Source organism: Habropoda laboriosa, unplaced genomic scaffold (genome assembly GCF_001263275.1).
Source record: "Habropoda laboriosa isolate 0110345459 unplaced genomic scaffold, ASM126327v1 scaffold102, whole genome shotgun sequence".
Classification (NCBI taxonomy): Eukaryota; Metazoa; Arthropoda; class Insecta; order Hymenoptera; family Apidae; genus Habropoda; species Habropoda laboriosa.
In genome coordinates, this window is record NW_017100262.1 from 1,993,462 (window position 1) to 2,018,231 (window position 24,770).

Here is a 24,770-nt window from a genome sequence, read left to right on the forward strand (position 1 = left end):
TAATAAAGTCGAACGAAGGAATAATATCGTCGCGACGCCCGGCGTCGTCGTCGTCGTTGGTCCCGGAGCGCGCGATTTATCGTCGTCCCGAGCGAGCCGTCGAAATTAGGACACCGACCAACCGGGACACGCCCGGCATTGTTACCATTTGCTTTTAAGCTTGTGACGCGCGCGCACGCATACACCTTGCTTTTCACCCCTCGTTCGCTACCTATTCTCATGGATTGCCCGCTGATTTTTCCCGCCGCTTCCCCCCTCGGGACCCGCTTCAAAAGCGTTTCAAAGCAACGTCGCGCTTTGTTGATCGCGAAGAATGTCCGATTTGGATTTTTAACGAAGAGAATAAGCATCGTAGTATAGCCAGATAGGGATGAAATGAGATTCCTCGCGCTAGGTTTCTGCGCGAAGGCGTTTCAAAGGGTTTCAAGGCGGTGTTTGTGTTTGTTGGAATGCTTTTTGAGGAGGGCAGTTTGATAGATCGAAAAATCGGCGAACTTTGAGAATTTTTTTTTGATAAACTAGTGAAGATATCTGGATGTTTCTTGTTTTAGTAGAAAGAGGCGTTCTTAGACTGTAATAAGACAATTTTTTTGAATGTAATTTTGAAGTTTTTCATTGATGATTTTGGACTTTAAGTTAGCACCGATTGACGTGTAGTCTGGCACCTTTCGAAGTGATTTGAAAGCAGGAAATTTCAAATATCGTTGTTCGTTGACTTCTGGCAGAAGAAGAAAGAAAACTTCAAAGTCAATTTTTCTCTTAAAGAAATCAGTTCCAAGAAACAAATGAATTTATTCGTGAAAATCATAGTTTTGCATTGTTACACTTTCAATTTACCAAAAAGAAACTCGATTTCTCGACACTTTCGAACTGAACGCCCCTCTTAATAAAAGGAGCGAGTGTTTTATTATCTAGAGTGAGGATAAAATTGATGGTAACGAAGGAAACCTTTCGAGTTGTTGAAATTCTTCTTAAAGATAGACTTAAGTGGTGCAAAAATTCGTTGAATGATGCATCGTTGTGTCAATTAAGGAGAACAGAAGAATGCACAGAGTGGAAACGCGGAATGATCGTTCGTTAGTCTCAGCTTTCAGACCTCATTCGGGTCACGCTGTATCCGGTTCGAGCCGATTCGATATAACGGGGCATACGTAAGTAATTACGCGACAGATCGCGCGGATTCCACGCGATCGTAGAAGCGGAGGACAGCAATTAAATCGATCACGATTCCGAGAAACCTCGGACTACTGTGCATACCGTCGAAAATTCGGCATACTTTCCTCGAAAATTTCAGACACCGCCGTTGCGAAATTAAATACTCGAAACAATTGCAAAAGCTTCGAGCTGAACGCAGTTAGACTCGGTTAAATCAATCTCAACGCGAATCAACACTTTCCAAGGTTCAAACTTCCTTTCAAAAAATTTTAGATTCTTCGTCTTTCCAAAAATTTCAAAATTTATCTCTCCACAATTCCACATTTTCATTAGAATTAGATTCCACAGTTTAAATTTGCTTTCAGAAAATTCCAAATTCTTCATGTTTCCAAAAATTTCAAAATTCATCTCTCGAAAGTTCCACATTTCCATCAAACTTCATCACAATAGGATTAAATCCCCCAAACCCAAATTTCAACACAAATCGACACTTTCCAAAGCTCAAACTTCCCTTCCAAAAATTAAAAATTCTTCATATTTCAAAATTCATCCTTCTAAAATTTCACATTCTCATCAAACTTCATCACAATAGGATTAAATCCCCCAAACCCAAATTTCAACACAAATCGACACTTTCCAAAGCTCAAACTTCCTTTCCAAAAATTTAAAATTCTTCATATTTCGAAATTCATCTCTCTAAAATTCCATATTTCCATCAAACTTCATCACAATAGGATTAAATCCCCGAAAACCTAGTTCTGAAGGGATTCCACTGAAGAGCAGAAATTAAACCTCTCACGGCTTCGCGTATACTCTCCAAACAATTCCTCCCTCAATTTCCACTGGTAACAATCAGAATTCGAACGGTCCTACGGCAAAATCTCCGGTGATCTCTAAAATTCCATATTTCCATCAAACTTCATCACAATAGGATTAAATCCCCGAAAACCTAGTTCTGAAGGGATTCCACTGAAGAGCAGAAATTAAACCTCTCACGGCTTCGCGTATACTCTCCAAACAATTCCTCCCTCAATTTCCACTGGTAACAATCAGAATTCGAACGGTCCTACGGCAAAATCTCCGGTGAAACGCGATTTAAAATACTGTCCGAGTGACACGTAATCCTCGCGATAAATCTCGGGGCTGTTGAAAATAGAAGGTAACCGTATTTCTATCGGTCAGTGCATCGTCTGCTTAATTCGCGACGCGAAGTCTCGCTTTGGCAAATGTCCTCGCCGTCTCGATCCCCCTCGAGTGTTCCAACTCCTCCGGTGCTTTTGCCCCGTTATCGTTCGCGTTCCAATTGCTCGATCCCGTATCTGGCTCGAATCTACCGAAGAATCGAGTTCTTCCAGTCCCTTGACCCCGATGCTCTGGTTTAGTTGAATCACCGCCGTCTCCCTCCAGAATCGCAGATCCGCGCTAAAGATTCGCCCTTCTCACCGTGCAGCAAAAAAGAAAACAACTGAAATTTTCAATCTTCCTCCAGAGCTTCTATTTTCAAAGTATTTCTACACTTGAAACTGCTATCGTAGACGGTGTCACAGTTACTCGAGCTGTGGGAGTTGTTGATCGCGTGCAAATGCAACGCTCGAGGCGATGTTGGTACAGATTGAGGAAGTTGGTAACTATCGCGGAGGAAAATCCACGTTTGAGTAGTATACGCGACGAGTTTCCGTCGTTGTTTACGGTACACGTGTGAAATTCGACGAATATAGTCGTTTCTACGGAGGCTCGTAAACGCAGTCGACGTTACTGCCTCGAGGTAGTTGCCGAACCTCGCCCGCTATAGCCTGTTTCGATGTTTCGTACGCTCAAGGTCTTCAAAAATTAAATCGGAGAATTGTGAAACTTCTTTCGAAAATTCATCTTTCCTCGAACTTTTAGTATTTAATAGACGTGTTTTGGTGAGAAATTGCCGGGGGAAATTACACCGTGTCCCGAATTTTCGCCTCGACGTCCCCCTTGGGCAAAATCAATCAAGAGCTGAGGGACGTAAGACGGTGAATTAATCGCGTTTGAAGCCCGTCTCCGCGAGTTCAGCCACTTAGGGTAACTCGTATCCGAGTGTTTACACACACTCTCTCTCTATATATACTTCTTAACGAAATTGCGTTTCTGGCGGTTACGTAAGCCGCAGCGAGAAATGGCGCCCGTCAATGGATCTCAAGAGAGGAACAATCTCGACGTCTCGATATACAAACTGAGCTCTCCCCGAGAACTCCATCAGCCTGCCAATCTCAGCTACGAAACGAAATTTCCAGCGTACTCTCGATCGTCTTACTTCTCCCCGCGTTCGATTTACAAATGGCGAATCAACGTGAATAGCTCGTTAACGAAGTAAAACAGCCGACGAGTAACGTCGGCGATTCGTTCGAACCGATAGAATTGAATACTCTCGAATTATAAATGAAACATCGGGAGATAAATAGCTGGTTGATAAAACGGCTCGCGGTTAATATTAAACGCGGCTCCGTAATTAGCGATCTCGTCGGTAACAACGAGCCCTGCATTCTTGTCCATTTCGTCCGGGCGCGTTAAACAATCGATCGGTCGTCCGAGCAAATTGGCCGGAATTGATATTAAACATTGACCGCAACAATTGTAAAACCGATACCCTATTCTCGTTGAATCTGCGTTCTAATTAAATCCCCACTCGTTCGTTCCTCCTCCTCTTGCTCTTCCTCGCTCGCTCCCTCGAAATGCGATTCGCGCGTGTTTACCCTGTGCTCCGGCCGCGCTTATTGTCGATATCTCAGTGCACCGTAATTAGGGCTCGCTGGCTTTTAACCGCGTTCCAGTCGCGGCCCACGATCGAGGAGCGTGTAATAGAAGGAGCAAACACGATTAATATAATTAGCGGCGGGAGGTACACGCTGCGTTTCCAGTTTGCACCAGGGGAAACGAAGTAAATAGGCGAAATGCGCGGTGAAACGATCGCTCCTCTGTGTTTCAATTAGCTGCTGTAACTGTGATACGTGATCGATATTTTTTAGTGAAAAAATTAATTACTGTAGCCGAACATAAGAGTCAATTTATGTAGGAATTAAAAATACGATAGTTTACGTACTTTCTTAATAAAAAATTCTGGAAGAACGTTAGATTTTTTTTTACACGATTTTTACTTTTGAAGCGGTGACAAAATTTGTGTTGATTCATTTTTATTGAGGAAGTAGTGTTTTACGATTAGGTTTAATTATTATTTTCCGTTTGTTGGCGAAACAGTTGTGGTAAATTTGTACCACTTGAAACAGATCAAACAACTATGTTCTCTAACTATGATACGAGAAAATTTGAATGGTTTCGAAGGGTGAAAGAGGTTTCATTTTATAAGCGAAGCTACGCAGAAATTGTGGAACACAGTTTTCGGATGATTATTGTTTCGCGAATTCGAAGTTTTGACGCGGCAATAATTGTAGAACGGAGAACAGTCGGAGTGATTCTGCCGAAATTGGAAGATCCTAATGAACGTCGTTGCGCCGAGTTCCGGTTAACAATGTTCCGTGCCAAGTTAAAGCGCGCCTCGCAAGAAGTAACTGAATTTCGAGTAACCGCAAGACGCCATCGCCACCATCCGCTAGATTGTTCCTCCGGTTTGTACCTGAATTAATCAGCGCTCCGACCAACCGCTAGACTGCTAGTTAATCCTCCATCGAGTCTCAATTAAATCTCCTTCGAGCAGGATTAAAAAAACCGCTCCCTTCGAGGTTTAATTATACAGCAAATAAATAGAACGCTCGTTTTTCTGCCATAAAATAAACAGTATATTTAAGGTTTCACGAAAATCGTGAAGAAATATATACAGGATACTTTCTTTAAGGATTTGAATATTTTTGTAACGACCGGCGAGGTTTGCTCGATATCGAGAAAATATCTTAACGCTTATCAAAGGGGATGTATATAGGGAAAAATCGAAGAACTGGACAAAGGGTGGATCAGGGTTGAAAGGAAGCAGGGAACGGAAACTGGAGGAAGAAAGACGCACTCGAGAGGTTGACCAACAGTGGAAAGCTGTACGATAAAGAAGGGGGAATTGGAAAAGCAAATCGACGTCTGCTCGAACGTTCGAGGAGCTTTTCTATACAGTCACCACCGTAACCGTATTCCTCGATGCACTTCGTCACGTGTCCCTGCCTCCGTGTCCTGTTTAACGGAGAAACTGCTGCGAGCGACAAAGAAACTGCACGGATTAAAGTAGCCGAATCAGCATTTGGCGTTCTGAAGTTTCCCCGGGACACGCCGCCAATTTCCTTCGAACCCTTTCATCGTCCACTGTTATCCGGCCGAAAGGTCCCTCTCTCGTCCGTCAAATTCTGGTTGTAGAACTTTACGCGTACGTAAAGGCTGAAAGACGACTTTTCGTTCGTAAAAAGGAATGAGCGAAATTTTAAGTAGACGTGATAAAAGGATTGGAAAATGATTCGTTCGATATAAATTCATTTAGATTGGAAGTGGGACGAAATTTCATAGACGATACTCGATACCCGGTTGCCGTTTACGGAATAACGAGAAGAATACAGCCGCGCAAAGGAACAAAGAAACAAATCAGCAAGTTAATATTGACCGGCCTACTTTTTAAATTGTTCCAATTGCAACCGAGTCTCTCTTTTCCATCCCCACCTTGGTTGTTGCTTCGTTCAGCTTGTATTCGAATATCGAAGCCCATTCCTAATTGCTATACAGTTCTCGAGCTCGAGATCCGCTTAAGAATCTCATTATCATACCGATCGAAGTGGTTCCCTGAGAAATTTTTCTCTCTTCGCTGGATGCATCTCTGCGAGATGTAGCGAGGTGTAGAATTTGTGTTGTTAAGTGTTTTTCATATAATAGTTATAATGTAATGTGATAAATGGATGTAATAGTAATTTGACAACTGTTAGGCAACTCTAATAACAGTTGTACTCTATCTACAATATTGTGTCTCCAACTCTGTTACAGCACTTGTGCTCTCTCTAACACTGACTCTATCTGCAACACTTCTACTCTATCTGCATGACTCTTACAACACCTCTGCTCTATCTACGACAATCCTGCTCTATCTACGACACTCCTACTCTATCTGCAACACTTCTACTCTATCTGCACGACTCTCACAACACTTCTGCTCTATCTACGACACTCCTGCTCTATCTACGACACTCCTGCTCTATCTACGACACTCCTACTCTATCTGCATAACTCTTACAACACTCCTGCTCTATCTGCAATTCCCTGACGACACTTACAACACTTCTGCTCTATCTACAACACTCCTGCTCTATCTACGACACTCCTGCTCTATCTACGACACTCCTACTCCATCTGCAGCACTTCTACTCTATTTGCACGACTCTCACAACACTTCTGCTCTATCTACGACACTCCTACTCTATCTAGAACATTCCTACTCTAACTGCAACACTTCTACTCTATCTGCATAACTCTTACAACACTCCTGCTCTATCTGCAATTCTCTGACGGCTCTTACAACACTTCTGCTCTATCTACAACACTCCTGCTCTATCTACAACACTCCTACTCTATCTGCGACTCTGCCTCTATCTGCGGCTTTTTAACGACTCTATCTTTCAATCTAATTTTACAACGTTCGTCGTGCGCCTGTTAAAACTACGTACAAAGAAGTAAAACATTTCTACGACGCAACAAAGGTAACTAGCCCACGAGCGTCGAGAGGGAATATTTCTCCCCCGGATAGAAATCTATTTTTCACGCTGCTGTTCGACGCAACTTTTCTTGTTTTCCTCCGTAACTTTCCCGCCCCGCCCATAGGGGAGCGAGAGAAAAAGGAAAACAAGCGGTGAAAATAGGGATGTTCGGCCTGTTTCCCTTCCGCCAAGCTTCTTCCGCGCGAAGAAAGTTCTTCCCTGCCTCGACTTTTTGCGATGTCGAAGATCGATAGAGTTCCGCTTGATCGCGCCCGACTCGATGAAAATTCCCTAAGAGGAAGAGAAGAAGAAGAGAAGCGTTTCTAAGAGAGAGAGAGAGGGCGAGTACTATTTCGGCGTGACACGATTTCGACTCTGAAAACTGCTGTTCTTTCCGGTGTTCCTTTCCCGCTGCGACGATCAAAGGAATTCTATCTCGATTCGACTCGGGAAAGAGAGAACCGAAGGAAATTCCCTAGATTGCTTCGAGTGACTAGGAATCTTATCCTTTCGTCTTAAATTTCTCCTGACAGATATACTCCGACTTTATAAAATCCTTTCGACGAAATTGCAGAGAACTTAACTTCCTTGGAATCCTTCTGAGAATGAACAATTTCCCCTCGACCATTTCACCCTACAATTCTGTTAAGTATCCATTTTTCTCCAAGCACTCGTTCTACAGAATTCTGCACTGCTCTATTTTAACCTTTTAGTTTAATACCGTTCACACGTCTGATCCAGTCGAATTTTCCAGGAGAACAGATCGATCTATAGGCCTCTATAAATCGTTCACACTTTATAGAAATCTTCTCACAGATTCGACAAGGTATTTCCTTCGTTTCTTTCCTAATTATCCATATGCCAGAGGTTTAACCAACGAAATAGTTTAAAAGAATTAACTTTCAACAAATGATAACAAAGTCTCGTTCAAACTAAAAATAAAGCAATTAAATCCTACCATTTTCAATCCGTAAGTTTCAATATATTTCGTCAACTTTTTAACAGAAGAGCTTCAGTCTGCTGTTTCTCTGTAGCAGAAAAATCTTGGACGGCGAAGTGTCGAGGTGGCAAATTTACAAACAAGCGTGAATACGTTTCACGTGAAGCTCTAACACGGGAAACCACTGGAGATTATAGCGAATCAGCGTTGCTCCATTTCTCCACGGTTTTCCATGCGGTTCTGCGAGGCGTGGGGCGGAGGCGATGCCAGTCGGGTCGAAAACAAGAAATGTCAGCGGCGAGAACGCTCGCGGAATTCACGACGAGCGCTCGGCCGGATTGAAACGTGCTCGCACGTAATTCGTTATTGCGGGCAGAAATACGTTGGCCGCGGAAGTGGCGGGCGTCGATTCGACGTCGAGGCACGTCGGGACGCCTCTGCGGACCCTGCTTTGCCTCCGCAGCGAACCATCGATCGATGTATCAATCGGGACACGGTGCACGCCAATTTTTCCATACGTCTACCAATAGCGAGAACCCTTTTTTTTTTTTCGTCTCGACTCTTGCAGCCTCCATTCTTCTCTGTCCGTTTCAGCGACACGTTCGTTCGTTCTAATAGGATTAATAGTACGTATAAACATCGTTCTCGATGGCTGAACAAATTGGAAACTGAAAATTTCGTGGAATTAAGGAGTGGCGACTGATGCGTTGACTTGCACTACTTGATTTCGAGTTTTCTGAGATAAGAATGATTGGTAGGAAGTTGTAGAGGAAAAGTGATCGTGTATTAGGGTAATGTAGTACTAATAGATATTTCAAAACGTGAGGAATTACTCTTAGGTTAATGTACCTTAGGTAGTTTACCAGAATGATTGACTTGTACTACTAGCAATTGAATTCTTCCACTTTAAATTGTTACACAAACCAATATCTCCAGAAAATTCATATGGTGGCTCCGTAATTAGCGATCTCGTCGGTAACAACGAGCCCTGCATTCTTGTCCATTTCGTCCGGGCGCGTTAAACAATCGATCGGTCGTCCGAGCAAATTGGCCGGAATTGATATTAAACATTGACCGCAACAATTGTAAAACCGATACCCTATTCTCGTTGAATCTGCGTTCTAATTAAATCCCCACTCGTTCGTTCCTCCTCCTCTTGCTCTTCCTCGCTCGCTCCCTCGAAATGCGATTCGCGCGTGTTTACCCTGTGCTCCGGCCGCGCTTATTGTCGATATCTCAGTGCACCGTAATTAGGGCTCGCTGGCTTTTAACCGCGTTCCAGTCGCGGCCCACGATCGAGGAGCGTGTAATAGAAGGAGCAAACACGATTAATATAATTAGCGGCGGGAGGTACACGCTGCGTTTCCAGTTTGCACCAGGGGAAACGAAGTAAATAGGCGAAATGCGCGGTGAAACGATCGCTCCTCTGTGTTTCAATTAGCTGCTGTAACTGTGATACGTGATCGATATTTTTTAGTGAAAAAATTAATTACTGTAGCCGAACATAAGAGTCAATTTATGTAGGAATTAAAAATACGATAGTTTACGTACTTGCTTAATAAAAAATTCTGGAAGAACGTCAGATTTTTTTTTACACGATTTTTACTTTTGAAGCGGTGACAAAATTTGTGTTGATTCATTTTTATTGAGGAAGTAGTGTTTTACGATTAGGTTTAATTATTATTTTCCGTTTGTTGGCGAAACAGTTGTGGTAAATTTGTACCACTTGAAACAGATCAAACAACTATGTTCTCTAACTATGATACGAGAAAATTTGAATGGTTTCGAAGGGTGAAAGAGGTTTCATTTTATAAGCGAAGCTACGCAGAAATTGTGGAACACAGTTTTCGGATGATTATTGTTTCGCGAATTCGAAGTTTTGACGCGGCAATAATTGTAGAACGGAGAACAGTCGGAGTGATTCTGCCGAAATTGGAAGATCCTAATGAACGTCGTTGCGCCGAGTTCCGGTTAACAATGTTCCGTGCCAAGTTAAAGCGCGCCTCGCAAGAAGTAACTGAATTTCGAGTAACCGCAAGACGCCATCGCCACCATCCGCTAGATTGTTCCTCCGGTTTGTACCTGAATTAATCAGCGCTCCGACCAACCGCTAGACTGCTAGTTAATCCTCCATCGAGTCTCAATTAAATCTCCTTCGAGCAGGATTAAAAAAACCGCTCCCTTCGAGGTTTAATTATACAGCAAATAAATAGAACGCTCGTTTTTCTGCCATAAAATAAACAGTATATTTAAGGTTTCACGAAAATCGTGAAGAAATATATACAGGATACTTTCTTTAAGGATTTGAATATTTTTGTAACGACCGGCGAGGTTTGCTCGATATCGAGAAAATATCTTAACGCTTATCAAAGGGGATGTATATAGGGAAAAATCGAAGAACTGGACAAAGGGTGGATCAGGGTTGAAAGGAAGCAGGGAACGGAAACTGGAGGAAGAAAGACGCACTCGAGAGGTTGACCAACAGTGGAAAGCTGTACGATAAAGAAGGGGGAATTGGAAAAGCAAATCGACGTCTGCTCGAACGTTCGAGGAGCTTTTCTATACAGTCACCACCGTAACCGTATTCCTCGATGCACTTCGTCACGTGTCCCTGCCTCCGTGTCCTGTTTAACGGAGAAACTGCTGCGAGCGACAAAGAAACTGCACGGATTAAAGTAGCCGAATCAGCATTTGGCGTTCTGAAGTTTCCCCGGGACACGCCGCCAATTTCCTTCGAACCCTTTCATCGTCCACTGTTATCCGGCCGAAAGGTCCCTCTCTCGTCCGTCAAATTCTGGTTGTAGAACTTTACGCGTACGTAAAGGCTGAAAGACGACTTTTCGTTCGTAAAAAGGAATGAGCGAAATTTTAAGTAGACGTGATAAAAGGATTGGAAAATGATTCGTTCGATATAAATTCATTTAGATTGGAAGTGGGACGAAATTTCATAGACGATACTCGATACCCGGTTGCCGTTTACGGAATAACGAGAAGAATACAGCCGCGCAAAGGAACAAAGAAACAAATCAGCAAGTTAATATTGACCGGCCTACTTTTTAAATTGTTCCAATTGCAACCGAGTCTCTCTTTTCCATCCCCACCTTGGTTGTTGCTTCGTTCAGCTTGTATTCGAATATCGAAGCCCATTCCTAATTGCTATACAGTTCTCGAGCTCGAGATCCGCTTAAGAATCTCATTATCATACCGATCGAAGTGGTTCCCTGAGAAATTTTTCTCTCTTCGCTGGATGCATCTCTGCGAGATGTAGCGAGGTGTAGAATTTGTGTTGTTAAGTGTTTTTCATATAATAGTTATAATGTAATGTGATAAATGGATGTAATAGTAATTTGACAACTGTTAGGCAACTCTAATAACAGTTGTACTCTATCTACAATATTGTGTCTCCAAGTCTGTTACAGCACTTGTGCTCTCTCTAACACTGACTCTATCTGCAACACTTCTACTCTATCTGCATGACTCTTACAACACCTCTGCTCTATCTACGACAATCCTGCTCTATCTACGACACTCCTACTCTATCTGCAACACTTCTACTCTATCTGCATAACCCTTACAACACTCCTGCTTTATCTAGAATACTCTGACGACTCTTACAACACCTGTGCTTTATCTACAACACTCCTGCTTTATCTACGACACTCCTACTCTATCTGCAACACTTCTACTCTATCTGCACGACTCTCACAACACTTCTGCTTTATCTACAACACTCCTGCTCTATCTACAACACTCCTACTCTATCTGCAACACTTCTACTCTATCTGCACGACTCTTACAACACTCCTGCTCTATCTGCAATTCTCTGACGACTCTTACAACACTCCTGCTCTATCTACGACACTCCTACTCTATCTACAACACTCCTACTCTATCTGCAATTCTCTGACGACTCTTACAACACTCCTGCTCTATCTGCAATTCTCTGACGACTCTTACAACACTCCTGCTCTATCTACGACACTCCTACTCTATCTACGACACTCCTACTCTATCTACGACACTCCTACTCTATCTACGACACTCCTACTCTATCTGCAACACTTCTACTCTATCTGCACGACTCTCACAACACTTCTGCTCTATCTACGACACTCCTGCTCTATCTACGACACTCCTACTCTATCTGCATAACTCTTACAACACTCCTGCTCTATCTGCAATTCCCTGACGACACTTACAACACTTCTGCTCTATCTACAACACTCCTGCTCTATCTACGACACTCCTGCTCTATCTACGACACTCCTACTCTATCTGCAACACTTCTACTCTATCTGCACGACTCTCACAACACTTCTGCTTTATCTACAACACTCCTGCTCTATCTACAACACTCCTACTCTATCTGCAACACTTCTACTCTATCTGCACGACTCTCACAACACTTCTGCTTTATCTACAACACTCCTGCTCTATCTACAACACTCCTACTCTATCTGCAACACTTCTACTCTATCTGCACGACTCTCACAACACTTCTGCTTTATCTACAACACTCCTGCTCTATCTACGACACTCCTACTCTATCTACGACACTCCTACTCTATCTGCAACACTTCTACTCTATCTGCACGACTCTCACAACACTTCTGCTCTATCTACGACACTCCTGCTCTATCTACGACACTCCTACTCTATCTGCAACACTTCTACTCTATCTGCACGACTCTCACAACACTTCTGCTCTATCTACGACACTCCTGCTCTATCTACGACACTCCTACTCTATCTGCAACACTTCTACTCTATCTGCACGACTCTCACAACACTTCTGCTCTATCTACGACACTCCTGCTCTATCTACGACACTCCTACTCTATCTGCAACACTTCTACTCTATCTGCACGACTCTCACAACACTTCTGCTTTATCTACAACACTCCTGCTCTATCTACGACACTCCTACTCTATCTGCAACACTTCTACTCTATCTGCACGACTCTCACAACACTTCTGCTCTATCTACGACACTCCTACTCTATCTGCAACACTTCTACTCTATCTGCACGACTCTCACAACACTTCTGCTTTATCTACAACACTCCTGCTCTATCTACGACACTCCTACTCTATCTGCAACACTTCTACTCTATCTGCACGACTCTCACAACACTTCTGCTCTATCTACGACACTCCTACTCTATCTGCAACACTTCTACTCTATCTGCACGACTCTCACAACACTTCTGCTCTATCTACGACACTCCTGCTCTATCTACGACACTCCTACTCTATCTGCAACACTTCTACTCTATCTGCACGACTCTCACAACACTTCTGCTCTATCTACGACACTCCTGCTCTATCTACGACACTCCTACTCTATCTGCAACACTTCTACTCTATCTGCACGACTCTCACAACACTTCTGCTCTATCTACGACACTCCTGCTCTATCTACGACACTCCTACTCTATCTGCAACACTTCTACTCTATCTGCACGACTCTCACAACACTTCTGCTCTATCTACGACACTCCTGCTCTATCTACGACACTCCTACTCTATCTGCAACACTTCTACTCTATCTGCACGACTCTCACAACACTTCTGCTTTATCTACAACACTCCTGCTCTATCTACGACACTCCTACTCTATCTGCAACACTTCTACTCTATCTGCACGACTTCGTTCGTTCTAATAGGATTAATAGTACGTATAAACATCGTTCTCGATGGCTGAACAAATTGGAAACTGAAAATTTCGTGGAATTAAGGAGTGGCGACTGATGCGTTGACTTGCACTACTTGATTTCGAGTTTTCTGAGATAAGAATGATTGGTAGGAAGTTGTAGAGGAAAAGTGATCGTGTATTAGGGTAATGTAGTACTAATAGATATTTCAAAACGTGAGGAATTACTCTTAGGTTAATGTACCTTAGGTAGTTTACCAGAATGATTGACTTGTACTACTAGCAATTGAATTCTTCCACTTTAAATTGTTACACAAACCAATATCTCCAGAAAATTCATATGGTAATTACTTTATTAGAATGTATTTATCTTAAAGATACCTGAATGATTGACTTGTACTACTAGCCATAGAACTCTTCCACCTTAAATCCTTGCATAGATGAAAATCTCCTGAAAATTCACACGGCGACCAAAAAATACTGGGAAACGTACTCTAAAATATATCGAAAGATATAAGAATGGTTGGAAATAAGTACGACACTCCGAAGGAAAAGGAGTGCATTGCGGAATATCGTTGCATAAACTTCAGATTCCTTATTATTACCTTTATCGCGGGGGCAGCGAAGGAACGCAGATAAATTTCACGTGGATGAGCACGAGAAATGCATGCTGGAACGAACGCATCGTTGCATCCTTGCCTCGGTATCGGCGTTAACGCGAATTCTCGTCGTCTGAGCGATATTTTCCACGGAATCTTACGTGTCCGCGGATCTCTTTTTCCGTTATCGCGCTATTTTCCGTCGTGTCGTAACGCGAGAAGCGTTTTACGGTCTGGAATAAAGATAAGGACAGAGCTTTCTGTTACGTGAGATTCCCCCGGAATCGTCTTTACGCTGGATGCATGCAAATACTTCGTACAAGCTTATCATTGTACAAACGTAGGAAAAATCTGTTATCCTCTTATTACACTCGACGTTATTTTCCCCGCGTTGAATACGGAATACTTTGAACTCCTATTGTGCTCCAAATTTAACGAATTTTAGAATTCCCATTGTGCTCCAAATTTAACGAATTTTAGAATTCCCATTGTGCTCCAAATTTAACGAATTTTAGAATTCCCATTGTGCTCCAAATTTAACGAATTTCAGAATTCCCATTGTGCTTCCAAATTTAACAAATTTTAGAATTCCCATTGTGTTTCCAAATTTAACGAATTTTAGAATTCCCATTGTGCTCCAAATTTAACGAATGTCAGAATTCCCATTGTGCTCCAAATTTAACGAATTTCAGAATTCCCATTGTGTTTCCAAATTTAACGAATTTCAAAATTCCCATTGTGCTCCAAATTTAACGAATTTCAGAATTCCCATTGTGCTTCAAATTTAACGAATTTTAGAATTCCTATTGTGCTTCCAACTTTAACGAATTTTAGAATTCCCATTGTGCTCCAAATTTAACGAATTTCAGAATTCCCATTGTGCTCCAAATTTAACGAATTTCAGAATTCCCATTGTGCTTCCAACTTTAACGAATTTTAGAATTCCCATTGTGCTCCAAATTTAACGAATTTTAGAATTCCCATTGTGCTCCAAATTTAACGAATGTCAGAATTCCCATTGTGTTTCCAAATTTAACGAATTTCGGCATTTTTCAATAATTTCTTATTTTTTCTTTTTTTTCATAATTTTCGAATGAATTTCCAAATTTAACGAATGTCAGAATTCCCATTGTGCTTCCAAATTGAACGAATTTCGGCATTTTTCAATAATTTCTTATTTTTTCTTTTTTTTCATAATTTTCGAATGAAAAGCCACAAAGCTTCGTGCTGCTCCAATTTTCCCTCGGTTTTTCCAATCGGAGCTTGGCAAATAAAATAATGTTTCGCCTCCGTCTATTTGTTTACAATTAATTGGTTCACGGTAGGAAAGAAAAGCTCGACAGAATTTCGATACGAGCCGAATTGGCGACTGCGGTTCTGCTGTTTGAAAGGGAAACAAAAGAACATCGACGTGGTTGGCGGGGAGGGGGATGGAAAAAGAAGGGAAGAAAAAAAAAACATATCGCAGTTGGAAAAGCCAATCCCCGAGTTGCAAACAAACTGGAATCTATCAGCGTGTGCTTCCCTCTCGACGCCTATTAAAACTTTTTAACTAAAGCGTTCCCGCTTCCGTCGTATTTCTATTAAAACTTGGTCGTCCCTTCTATTAGACGGATATTCAAATCAATAGAGAAACAAACTTCGGGGCAATCCAACCACTTCTACCGGGTTTAGTCCATTCGAGTTTCTGTCTTAATTCTCCTGTCGACATTTTCCCTTAAAAAAAAAATCAGAAAAAGCACATTTTCTCTTTTTCTACCTTTTTTAGTTTTAATTCTACAAATGGAACTTTCCTACGAATCTTCCTCGTTCCGCTTTTCTTCCCTTTTCGTTTAAATCAGAAGTCAGGATGGAAGTTTTCTTTTTTTTGCGGTATTAAGGGATATTTTGCATTTCCAAGGAATGGAAATAAATCCCGAGAGAGATAATTCCTTGTTTTTTTCTTTTCTCCCTTTGCACCGAGTTACACGGAGGAATAATGAGAGGAAATTTACAGGAGAAATTTATTCTTGTTGCAGGCGATGGCGGCGGCGCCGGTGGAGATGGCGACGGCAATTCCGAGAAGAAGGTGGAATACCAGACGAATCTCTTCCTCTACAGTGTAAGTAAATATATTTCACTCCGATTCACGTCCATTTCAATGTTCAACCGCGTTACATGCTCCCGACAAATCCGGTCGCGAGTGATTTACCTCGAATACGCCGGCATCAAGTGAACGAGTACGCGGATGTATAGTACAGTCGTGTTCGTAAGTATTAATTAGGACGCTTATTGAACGTGAAGCGTACTGAGTTCTACCGGGATTTATCGAAATCTACCGAACTCTGGTAAAGTCTACTAAAATCTACTGAATTGTACGGAAATCTGTTGAAATCTACCGAACTCTGTTAAAATCTACGGAATTGTACTGAAATCTATTGAAATCTACTGAACTCTGCTGAAATTTGCCAAAATTTGCTGAATTATATTGAAATCTACTGAACTCTGTTAAAATCTACCGAAATCTGTTGAATTCTACGCTCATCGAATGCGAAGCAAGTCTCTTAGTCGCTGCAAGTTTAATATAAAATTATTTCACTCACAGAAGTCACGAAAAAATTATTCATTCGAGAGTTCTGAGACATAACGAATATACGACGTTAAATTTAACGAAGAGACGTAATTCACGAGTGTCCCAATGCTCACAAACGACAGTGCACCTAATTTCACCCAGAAAGGTGCGGAAAAATCGGGAGGAAGAAAGGTTCGAAGTACGAATTCACGCGAATTCCAGTTACTTTCCCCGAACGGATAAGAAAACTGGGACGACGGAGGCTCCCTTTTCTCCAAAGAAGGGTCCTTCATTAAAACGCAAAGGCGAGAGAGAAAGAGAGAGGGGTTGAATTCGCTCGAGTATGCAATTCGCTTAATTGTCGTTCAACGAACAACCGCGAATGGATTCCTCCTCGGTTGTGTGCATCTTCTTCTTTTTTTTTTTTTATTGTCCGAAACATTGTCCTTCGTCGGCGCTTTTTTCCCTCCCTTTTGTCTAGCTTCGCTAGGAGGACTCCTTGCTCTGAGAGAGCGTCTCTCTAGGTTCTTCTTATTGTAATCGACGTCGCCTTTGGCTTCTTTCCTAAATTCTTCGTTAAATTCACACACCTCTAACCCTTACTTCTACATTTTTCTTCGAATTTTCTAACTGTGCAAATTAACGCGTTCCTTGTCCTTCGAATTATTTTCGTTTACATTCTTAACCTGTGCCTTCTTTTCTGACTGTGCATCTAAGCGTCTAACTTTTTAGTACTGTATCAGGTAACTGAAGCTAATTTCTTACGGATTAATTACATTTAGGAATTCTTAATCTTAGAAGTTCGAACGAAAGTTAGGATTCTAATGAACTTTTCTTACTGGTACAACTATTTTTCTCACATTTGTCAAGTGTTAATGCCCGTGGTCGTGGCGATGAACTTTCGAGCTTTGTGGATGTTTGGACGACGTTGTGACGTCTAGATACTGGTTCGAAGGACCACCCAAATGATTGGGACTTGTAAAAGCTGATCTATGGTAAACGACGTTGTGACGTCTAGATACTGGTTCGAAGGACCACCCAATATGATTGGGACTTGTAAAAGCTGATCTATGGTATCGCGTGATGTGAGCTGGTTGCTCCTTGGTTCTCCTTGTTCGTGGTGGTTGAACGACTACTCGACGACACAACTCTCCGACGTCGCGTCTCGGACGTCCGTGAGAGGGATTTTTGTTGGGACACGCTGATTAATGGTTAACGATTGCATTTGCCAATCAGCGTGTCTAATACCGTCTTTGCCGCCCTTCCAGTGCGCCCTTAGCGCGCTGTCACCTTGGAAGGGGTGGGCGGAAGGTCCTAAAAATCTGGAATTTCCTCCGGGTGACTAATCGGCAAGCGGGCCGTTACATACAGATGTGCCGTTCGGAAATTCGTGGTTTATGGTATGTTCGTAGGCTGTTGAGCGCGAGGGACACGATTTACTAAAAATCTAGCAAAGCAATTCTAGCGACCCTCGCAGGATGTAATTAGACCTGTGCAAGCAATAAACGAAAATCCTCAACTCAAAAATAACCGTTCTCGGTCGATCGTGCCATAAACCGTTTCTACAGAAAACCCAACATCAAGATTTTACCAATGAAAATAATCAACTTGAACTCCATTTTTTGAAATTCTTCCAATTTTACTGTCAAAGCGCACGCATAACGCCTGACTCCTCGCAAATGAACAAAATTTGATAAATTCAGTGGAGTGGCTCGATCGATACAGCCGTATGCCTTCGCGATACTCTTTATTGGAAATGGGTTATGAAAAAGAAATAGTCTTTTAACTTTGTGGTACGCTGTTTATTGACGGACTCGGAGGAAACGTCTTTACGCTATTGAATGTTCTAAAGGACTGTTGCTGGGCACCGAAAACGAAAGTTGGTGTCCCCTTATGCCTAGGAACTGTTTACTTTATGGTATCGCAGTGTGTAGTGACTCGAAGACGAACGCGGAGACATTTTTGTCCTCAGTTGATTATTTCCATAGGGTGTTGTTAGAAATAATCCAGCACTTTTGAAAAGTCACGGAAAAAACTGAAGTTACAATTCTCCCTCGATCTCCGTTTTTCACAAAAATTCCCCGATACTCCTGGACGAAAGGTGCCTTCCAACCGGCGAGATCCTCTCGCAGAAAAACTCGCCACTCTACCAGAAATCCCTCTGGCGCAACGGTATCGCGAGAACGATCACAGATCGTGTACCAATTCATCCGGAACACGCGAAGTCCCTGACACTCCGCGTTCCAAGGAGCCTCTTCGCCGCTTTTTCGCCTCGTTTCCTCGATAAGAGGGGTTGGAAAGAGGAGTCCAGGCTGTGGAGAAGCCAGAGGATAGAGAGAATAGGAGAGATACACGGGAAATCAGCGACGATAAGGCCTGGTCCTCCTGGTTGCAGATCATTCTCGACGGATCTAGAGGCAGACAGAGGAAGAGTTGTATATACGTGTGTGCGTGTGCAACAAGAAGAGAAACGGATAATTGGATATCCAGGAATCGAGGTCGAAGCCAAACCACGCCGCGAGGTTCACTCTGTGAGAGACTCGTACAGGCCAAAGAGAGCACGTTAATTAACCGGCTATAGAACGGAGGCCATGTGTCTCTCTTTCTCTCTCTCTCCTCTCTCTCTCTCCTCTGTCTCCTCCTCTGTCTCCTCTCTCTTTCTCTCCCTCTCCTCTCTCTCTCTTTCTCTCTCTCCCTTCTCTCTCCCTCCTCTCTCTCCTCTCTCTTTCTCTCTCTCTTCATCTTTCTCTTTCTCCCTCTCCTCCTCTTTCTCTTTCTCCCTCCTCTCTCTTTCTCTTTCTCCCTCTCCTCCTCTTTCTCTTTCTCCCTCCTCTCTCTTTCTCTCTCCTCTCTCTCCTTCTCTCTCTCTCCTCTCTCTTTCTCTCTCTCCTCCTCTCTTTCTCTCTGTCCCTCCTCTCTTTCTCTCTGTCCCTCCTCTCTCTCCCTCCTCTCTCTCCTCTCTCTCTTTCTCTCTCTTTCTCTCTCTCTCTCCCTCCCCCTTTTCCGTTTCCTTGCCGCATCTCTCTGGCAGAATACGATCGCGTTACGTAAGATTGCACCTGGACCACCGTGAAGAACACGATCCCTTTTGTCGATCGGTGAATTCCAGGCTTGAAAGCGATCCAAGTTACCCCTTTGAATTAAAGGGCTGTTGAAGCTTCCTTCCGCGATACGCGAGAACACTCCGCAACGCTGATTTAATCGAACTCCTTTCCTTTCGCCTTTTCTCCTTCTTCTTTTTTTCCCGTGCTTCGGAAGCAGAGAGAAGTTGGTTGGGTTTTCCAGATTCTAAACATTGGAAACACGATTTTTACGAGTGTGTTCGAGTTAAAGGGCCGTTAAGTCTTTAGAAGAAGCTAGAAGAAACTGATTTAACGCTGTTTCTTTTTACGTCCCTTTAAAAGCTTGCTAATTTGCGTACGTTCCGTCTACGAGATTCGTTCCTTTCAAGTTTAACGAACTCGTTACGAGGAGATTGTTTATTCGCACGGTTTACGAGATCCTCGCTGGTTTATGATGAGAATTTCTTGTCCGCCTTTTAGTTCACCGCTCTTTCTTGTTTCCACGTTTCATAAAAATATTCGCGATTTTTCGTATCCTTCGTTCTATCTTATACTCGTTCTCTTTTCTTTTATTATTTCACCTTCTATTCAAATTAGTCGTCGATATTTCACATTTCTCAAAAAAACTCCTAAAAATATTTTTACATCCCATTTCACGCGATTTCTCCTATCACTTAGTCTGTTTCATCCTGTATTCGTTTCGCTCACTCGATTATTTCGTCGCCTACTTAGTCTGCTTATTGATACCTCACAGGCGAACAATTAATTAGTGGTATCGCTTAGATAGGAGGCTAATTCGATTAGGGCCGGGGCGAGAAACTTGGCCGAAACTCGCGAGACTTTGACGCGAACGTAAATCGAATCCTACAGCACCTTATCGACTCTCCCTACCTCGATAAGCCTCTCCGGTTAGGCTGATAAGCGCGTTAAAGCTGAAAGCGACTTTTCTGCCCGGAGCTTCTTGTTGACTATTCGCGAAGAGGATTAAGAAAGATCGAGGAAATTAAAAGGAACATCTCGCAAACTCCATCTCTCACGACTCACCGACTTCCCTTCTTCCTCTTCTTCCGCGAAGAAATTCCACCCAGCCGATGAATATTCGCAGTTCTAACGTGAACCTGAAAGGAACCTGACTTAACACCTGAAACTTCCTCCCTCTTTATAATTGCTCTCTGACTAAAGACTTTTTACTCCACGACCATTAATCCTCGTCTCGTAAATTCAGAATTATTCCCGAAGAATATCTCTCTGGAATATTTTCTTCAATTACACACCGTCTCTTTCTCCGTCGATGGAAAAATTCGCCACGTTGATCGTTAAGAAAATTTGCATACCTTTCGACAGATTGAATTTTCTCAAAAATACAGCATCTCTTTCACTCGAAGAAATTAATTGCTCGGCGCAATCAGGGAGCAGAAAGGTCTCGTTGATTAATCAATTAAGCAGTCCGTTGATTAATCCCTGCAAAACGTCCAATTAGAGCGACCGTTCGGTATATTTATCGGGCTTTTTTCCCCCCATCTCGACAGGATCGAATTTCCTCTGTCCCATTGAATATTTATAATCAGCCAGGTTCTTTTAATTACTCCTCTCTGTGGAGCTCCGACGAAAGTGAAGAACGAGAACCGCGCGACGCAATAATGAATCATTCGGATTCCACCACCTTTCGAGCTTAAATTGCAAGCTTGGCCAACTTGGTGATCGCGTTAGAAAATTAAATAACGCTCCCCGCTGCTCGTGAACGTCCTGGAGAATTATAAAAGACCCCGTTTCCCCTGGTAATTTATAGAGTCGAGCGACGTTACACTCTTTTCAACGAACCGCAGTAGTGTAAGTAGAAAAGAGCGTACGTGGTCAGACATTGTGGAGCGTCGATTGGTTTTTCGAGGCGAAGTTTCGATTTCTCTAATTGTTAATTACCAGGCGAATTGGAGAAACTTTTATTGGACAATTCTTGAAGCTGGGTAATAGATAGATTGAAGTAGAAAAATACGTGCTTGGTCGGGCTGAGTGAAATGTCAATTGCTTCGAAAGGGGAACGGTATTTTATTCGTTGTATGAGAATGTAGAAATGTAATTTGGACTAACGAAGTATTCGATAATTTATTCTTGGAGTCTGATAGTCTACCAAAGCCACTCGACGATTCCAAGAAAATTTAGGCTAACTGTGCACCAGGTGGAAACGATCTCAAAGTGATCCAATTAATGGGAAGTTTCACGCTGGCCTGAACAGCGAGCCTTTGGTATGCTGCACTCGAGTTCCCCGAATTATGCTTGACTTCCTATCCATTATAATCTACTCCTCCAAGTTTTCGCCATCTTTTTGTGTTCGCCGAGAAAATTTGCAGAACTCCTTTTCGTTCGCGTTACGTCTGAGGAAAATTCTCGGAATTTCTCTTCGTTCGCGTTGCACCTGAGAAAATTTTCAGAATTTTCCTTCGTTCGCGTTGGATTTGAGAAAACTTTCAGAACTTTCCTTCGTTCGCGTTACATCTGAGAAAATTTTCAGAAATTTTCTTCGTTCGCGTTATATCTGAGAAAATTTTCAGAATTTTCCTTCGTTTTTGTTCGATTTGAGAAAATTTTCACAATTTTTCTTCATTCGTGTTTGATTCAAGAAAAAGTTTTAGAATTTTTCTTCATTCGCGTTACACCTGAGAAAATTTTCAGAATTTTCCTTCGTTCGCGTTGGATTTGAGAAAATTTACAAAACTTCTTTTCATTCGCGTTGCACCTGAGAAAATTTTCAGAATTTTCCTTCGTTCGCGTTGGATTTGAGAAAATTTACAAAACTTCTTTTCATTCGCGTTGCACCTGAGAAAATTTTCAGAATTTTCCTTCGTTCGCGTTGGATTTGAGAAAATTTACAAAACTTCTTTTCATTCGCGTTGCACCTGAGAAAATTTTCAGAATTTTCCTTCGTTCGCGTTGGATTTGAGAAAATTTACAAAACTTCTTTTCATTCGCGTTGCACCTGAGAAAATTTTCAGAATTTTCCTTCGTTCGCGTTACATCTGAGAAAATTTTCAGAAGTTTCCTTCGTTCGCGTTAGATTTGAGAAAACTTTCAGAACTTTCCTTCGTTCGCGTTAGATTTGAGAAAATTTTCAGAACTTTCCTTCATTCGCGTTACATCTGAGAAAATTTTCAGAATTCTTCTCCATTCGCGTTACACCTGAGAAAATTTCAGAATTTTCCTTCGTTCGCGTTACATCTGAGAAAATTTTCACAATTTTTCTTCATTCGGTTTGATTCAAGAAAAAGTTTTAGAATTTTTCTTCATTCGCGTTACACCTGAGAAAATTTTCAGAATTTTCCTTCGTTCGCGTTGGATTTGAGAAAATTTACAAAACTTCTTTTCATTCGCGTTGCACCTGAGAAAATTTCAGAATTTTCCTTCGTTCGCGTTACATCTGAGAAAATTTTCAGAAGTTTCCTTCGTTCGCGTTAGATTTGAGAAAATTTTCAGAACTTTCCTTCGTTCGCGTTACATCTGAGAAAATTTTCAGAACTTTCCTTTGTTCGCGTTACATCTGAGAAAATTTTCAGAAATTTTCTTCGTTCGCGTTATATCTGAGAAAATTTTCAGAATTTTCCTTCGTTCGCGTTGGATTTGAGAAAATTTACAGAACTTCTTTTCATTCGCGTTGCACCTGAGAAAATTTCAGAATTTTCCTTCGTTCGCGTTACATCTGAGAAAATTTTCAGAACTTTCCTTTGTTCGCGTTACATCTGAGAAAATTTTCAGAACTTTCCTTTGTTCGCGTTACATCTGAGAAAATTTTCAGAACTTTCCTTTGTTCGCGTTACATCTGAGAAAATTTTCAGAATTCTTCTCCATTCGCGTTACACCCGAGGAAAATTTCCAGTATTCCTCTTCCTTCATATTTCACCTGAGGAAAATTTGTTCAGAATTCACGTCTCACCTGAGAAAAGTAAAATTACACACGGTTGCGTGAATATTGCACTACGTAACAGCATAGAAAAATTGTGGACGACAAATGGACTAGTTGTTCAGCAACACGGCGCCATAAGCCGCGTTCCTCAACTTTCAGGAAGAGATGGAAGTCCGGCCGCGGATCTCCACATTGCTCAACAGCCTGTCGGACTACAGCAACACGATTCCAGCTGCAACTGATCCAGACGCGAAGCCACAGCCTGTCTCAGGTGGAGCACGAATGGGCACGCTGATCGGTGTCTTCCTACCTTGCATCCAGAATATCTTCGGCGTGATCCTGTTCATCCGTTTGACCTGGGTAGTCGGTACTGCCGGCGCTATTCAGGGTTTCTTCATCGTACTCTGTTGTTGCTGTGTGGTAAGTACCGATATACAGAGTGCGAGTTCCACTTGACACCGTTCAACTTTTGTCTGAAACATTTTTCGGTAGAATTTCTAGTCTTAGCTGACTCTTAGGTGATATTCAAAAATCTTCCAGTCCCCCAATTTCGTTTTATCTATCCTTTCGTGTAACAATTAGAAATATCTTTCTTTGCAAACAGACAATGTTGACGGCTATCAGTATGAGCGCCATTGCGACCAATGGAGTGGTTCCAGCTGGAGGGTCCTACTTCATGATATCCAGAAGTTTGGGTCCAGAGTTCGGTGGTGCTGTGGGGATGTTATTCTACACTGGTACCACCTTAGCTGCCGCCATGTACATCATCGGTGCCGTTGAAATCGTTTTGGTAAATCATTCTAACCTCTAAATCAATGATGCTCAACAAGTTGCCCGTAGGGCGGTGAAACTGCCCGCGGGCAGCGGCGGGCGCCCGTAGCAGGTCTGCCTGAACAGCCCTGCTAAAAATCCTCTAAACTTTATTCTCAGACTTCGCAATTAAATTACGATTAATCGTCGTTTCTTCTAGACGTACATGGCACCGTCGTTGAGTATATTCGGCGACTTCACCAAGGATCCAAGCATCATGTACAACAACTTTCGCGTGTACGGAACGGGTCTGTTATTGGTGATGGGCACTATAGTGTTCGTTGGCGTGAAATTCGTGAACAAGTTCGCTACAGTCGCCCTTGCCTGTGTCATCTTCTCCATCGTGGCAGTCTACGTGGGTCTGTTCTACAACTTCTACGGCAGCGAGGCTCTCAAGTTAGTAACTGTACGATTAACATTCTTCGTTGAGTGTTTTCACGGTCGAACTTTGTTGCGACGG

General features: G+C 42.4%; 1 protein-coding gene across 1 annotated transcript in view; it reads left to right on the forward strand.

Moving 5' to 3' along the window:
* Positions 1 to 24,770, forward strand: part of LOC108573001 (solute carrier family 12 member 7) — a 169,240-nt gene that overhangs the window by 136,419 nt on the left and 8,051 nt on the right. Inside the window, 4 exon segments of the mRNA XM_017935348.1 lie at positions 16,011 to 16,093; positions 23,660 to 23,920; positions 24,105 to 24,290; positions 24,471 to 24,706. Coding sequence (XP_017790837.1) covers positions 16,011 to 16,093; positions 23,660 to 23,920; positions 24,105 to 24,290; positions 24,471 to 24,706 — 766 coding nt within the window.